Genomic DNA, 2,500 nt, shown 5'->3' with positions numbered 1-2,500 from the left:
CCTCCCACCTGGCCTGCAGCCTGTCTGTGCGTGTGATGCTGCACGTGCCTGAACACCTCATCGCTGACGGTAAGGCTCCGGCGTGTGAAGCCCCTCAGTTTGAGAACCCCAACGTCAGGGAAACACTTTGGCTTCAGGGCTTTGTTTGGATCAAATGAATCGTGTTCATTGGTCAGAACTGTTTGACCACGCCTCCTTGACCCCCCGTGAGCACCCATGAGACCAGGACCAGAGACAGGCCGGTCCAGAATGAGTGAGGGCTCTGCTGCTAACACGGGTCCAGAGCGTCCATGAAAATGGATTAAAATGAGATTCAGCAGAATGCCGCCCCCTTGTGGTGGTGCTGTTTTATGAGAGGCTCTGTTCCTGTTTCTCATCACCACGCGTCCTGAGTGGTCACGTGACTCAGAGATCCCTCAGCCCGCCCTGACCTCCACTCAGAGGGGTCGAGAGAAAACGTTAACATTGTTTAATTAAACGATTTCCTCCTTTTGAAACCTCAAACTAAACACAATGAAAAACAATGAGATATGTCCTCATCTCACCAAACTGAGGAGGACCCTCCCACATCCCAGTCAGGCTCCGGCTCAGGCCCAGGTTCTGGTCCTGGCGTTGCTCCTGAGCGTGTCAGACCTGGGCGACGCCCCGGGGGGCTGGGCTGGCATTTTTCTTCAGCTCCCTCAGGCCCGCTGCTCGCTGCATCTCTGACATCGTCGGTCATTTGCTTTTGGCTTGCAAAGACAAAGGTAAATGCCAGGTCCCCCCCCCCCCCCTCCCCCCCACAGGACAGATGTGCCCTCAAAGCATCAGAGCACATTGAGGCCAGGTCGCTTCGACCCCCCGCCTCCAGCTCTCCGTCTCTCTGCCCCTTGTACTTCCTGATATGTTGGACTTCCTCCCTAATGGATTTCTGTGTAGAGGGAAAGCGCAGCGGGGCCGGCCACACCCCCCCGCCCCCCCGCTGGCTGGTTGGCTATTTTTCTGCCGTCATGGTAGCGAGCTGGTGGTCCAGACTCCAGATAGATGATAGACTGTGACTCGGGCCGCTCATTTATCACTCGGAGGCCTGATTTGATTCACAGAGCCGTAGCTTTCCTGCTGATATTAAAATTCGAGGGAGGCGACTGGGGAGGGAAGTTTGAAAGGAGAGATGAAAGATGGCGAATTCGCCGGTTGAATTACAAAACTGGGATCGATTTAGAATGTTTCCATAAATGTCTCTGCAATCTCATCAGAGCTGATTTCATGTCAGGCTGGATCAGATGGAAGTCTGGATCCTTCCACAGGGAGAGAAGATGTTTACAGCAACAGCTGCACACATCCAGGAACGTAATCAAGAGGAGATGCTGGCAGGATAAGGATATCTGCTGCTGAGGGAGAGGAGGAGCTTTTACTTTAGCCAACACGCAGATTAAAAACACCAAAGTGAAACCTGGAGACATTTGTTATGTTGGAGGTAAAATGAAACGATCCAGAATGAAAAATACATTTTCTACTCCAGGTTCAGACAAACAGAGACTTACTCAGTCTCCTTCTCTGCAGATGGAGGACAGGAGCGTTACTTTACATCCTTAACTAACACACAGCTCACAGCTCAGTCTGTAGAATCAGGATCAGGATCAGGGTCAGGATCAGCTGCTGCAAGCTTTAAAGACACAACTACAAGAGGACAGCAGAGCTCATGAGTGACCTGGAATACTGACCTCTCTCCTCTGTCTCCTCCCTCTCTCCCTGGTCTCCTCCCTCTCCTCCTCCTCCTCCTCCTCCTCAGGGTCCCGCTTCGTGTTGTTGCAGGGGAGTCAGCTGGACGCCTCAGACTGGCTCAACCCGGCTCAGATCCTCCTGTACTACCAGCAGAACGCCAGCGGGCCGTGGGTTAACGAGCTGTGTGGGCGACGCCTCCTGGACCCCTGTGAGCACCAGTGTGACCCAGAGACAGGTGAGTCCACAACCAGAGCAGAACCAAAACAAAGCCACCTTCCTCTTCCTCTTCCTGCCGTGTTTGGCCTCAAAGGGACCGAAGACTCCAGAGGTCCAGGAGCTAAAGGAGCTAAAGGAGCTCAGGAGCTAAAGGAGCTAAAGGAGCTAAAGGAGCTAAAGGAGCTAAAGGAGCTCAGGAGCCAAAGGAGCTCAGGAGCTAAAGGAGCTCAGGAGCCAAAGGAGCTCTAACTCCTTCACCTGTTTCACTCTGGTTACTGCTAATGGATGAAATGACCATTAGGTGAAAGCTTCATCACTTCTTAATGCCTCTGGTCCTCCCCTCCTCTCCTCCTCTCCTCCTCCCCTCCTCTCCTCCTCTCCTACTCGCGCCCGATGCGTCCTGCCGTGCGGCCGTGTTAATGGGCTCAGGCGGCGCTCACGTGCGTGCGTGCGTCTCATAAATGTCCCTGACGCCTCCCAGAGCAGGAATAACAGCAGGCAGCAGAACTTTCCTGCCCGGAGCGCCGCACGTTTCAGGGACGGGAGAGAGCGGACGCTTAAACATTAAACATCCACATCT

The 2,500-nt window shown here is 53.8% G+C and overlaps 1 protein-coding gene across 1 annotated transcript in view; it reads left to right on the top strand.

Annotated features, from left to right (window-relative positions):
- Positions 1-2,500, top strand: part of LOC142990468 (astrotactin-1-like) — a gene marked incomplete at both ends in the record, with an annotated part of 26,227 nt that overhangs the window by 14,821 nt on the left and 8,906 nt on the right. The window contains 2 exons of the mRNA XM_076140271.1: positions 1-69; positions 1,772-1,939. The exon at positions 1-69 is cut by the window's left edge and continues 84 nt beyond it. Of these exons, the coding sequence (XP_075996386.1) occupies positions 1-69; positions 1,772-1,939 (237 nt within the window). The remainder of the gene's footprint in view (positions 70-1,771; positions 1,940-2,500) is intronic.

Source organism: Genypterus blacodes, unplaced genomic scaffold (genome assembly GCF_046128005.1).
Source record: "Genypterus blacodes isolate CSIRO-AG114 ecotype Tasmania unplaced genomic scaffold, CSIRO-AGI_Gbla_v1 ptg000540l_1, whole genome shotgun sequence".
NCBI classification, from domain to species: Eukaryota; Metazoa; Chordata; class Actinopteri; order Ophidiiformes; family Ophidiidae; genus Genypterus; species Genypterus blacodes.
The sequence above is the reverse complement of the archived record's forward strand: the minus strand, read 5'-3'. Positions and strand labels throughout refer to the sequence as shown.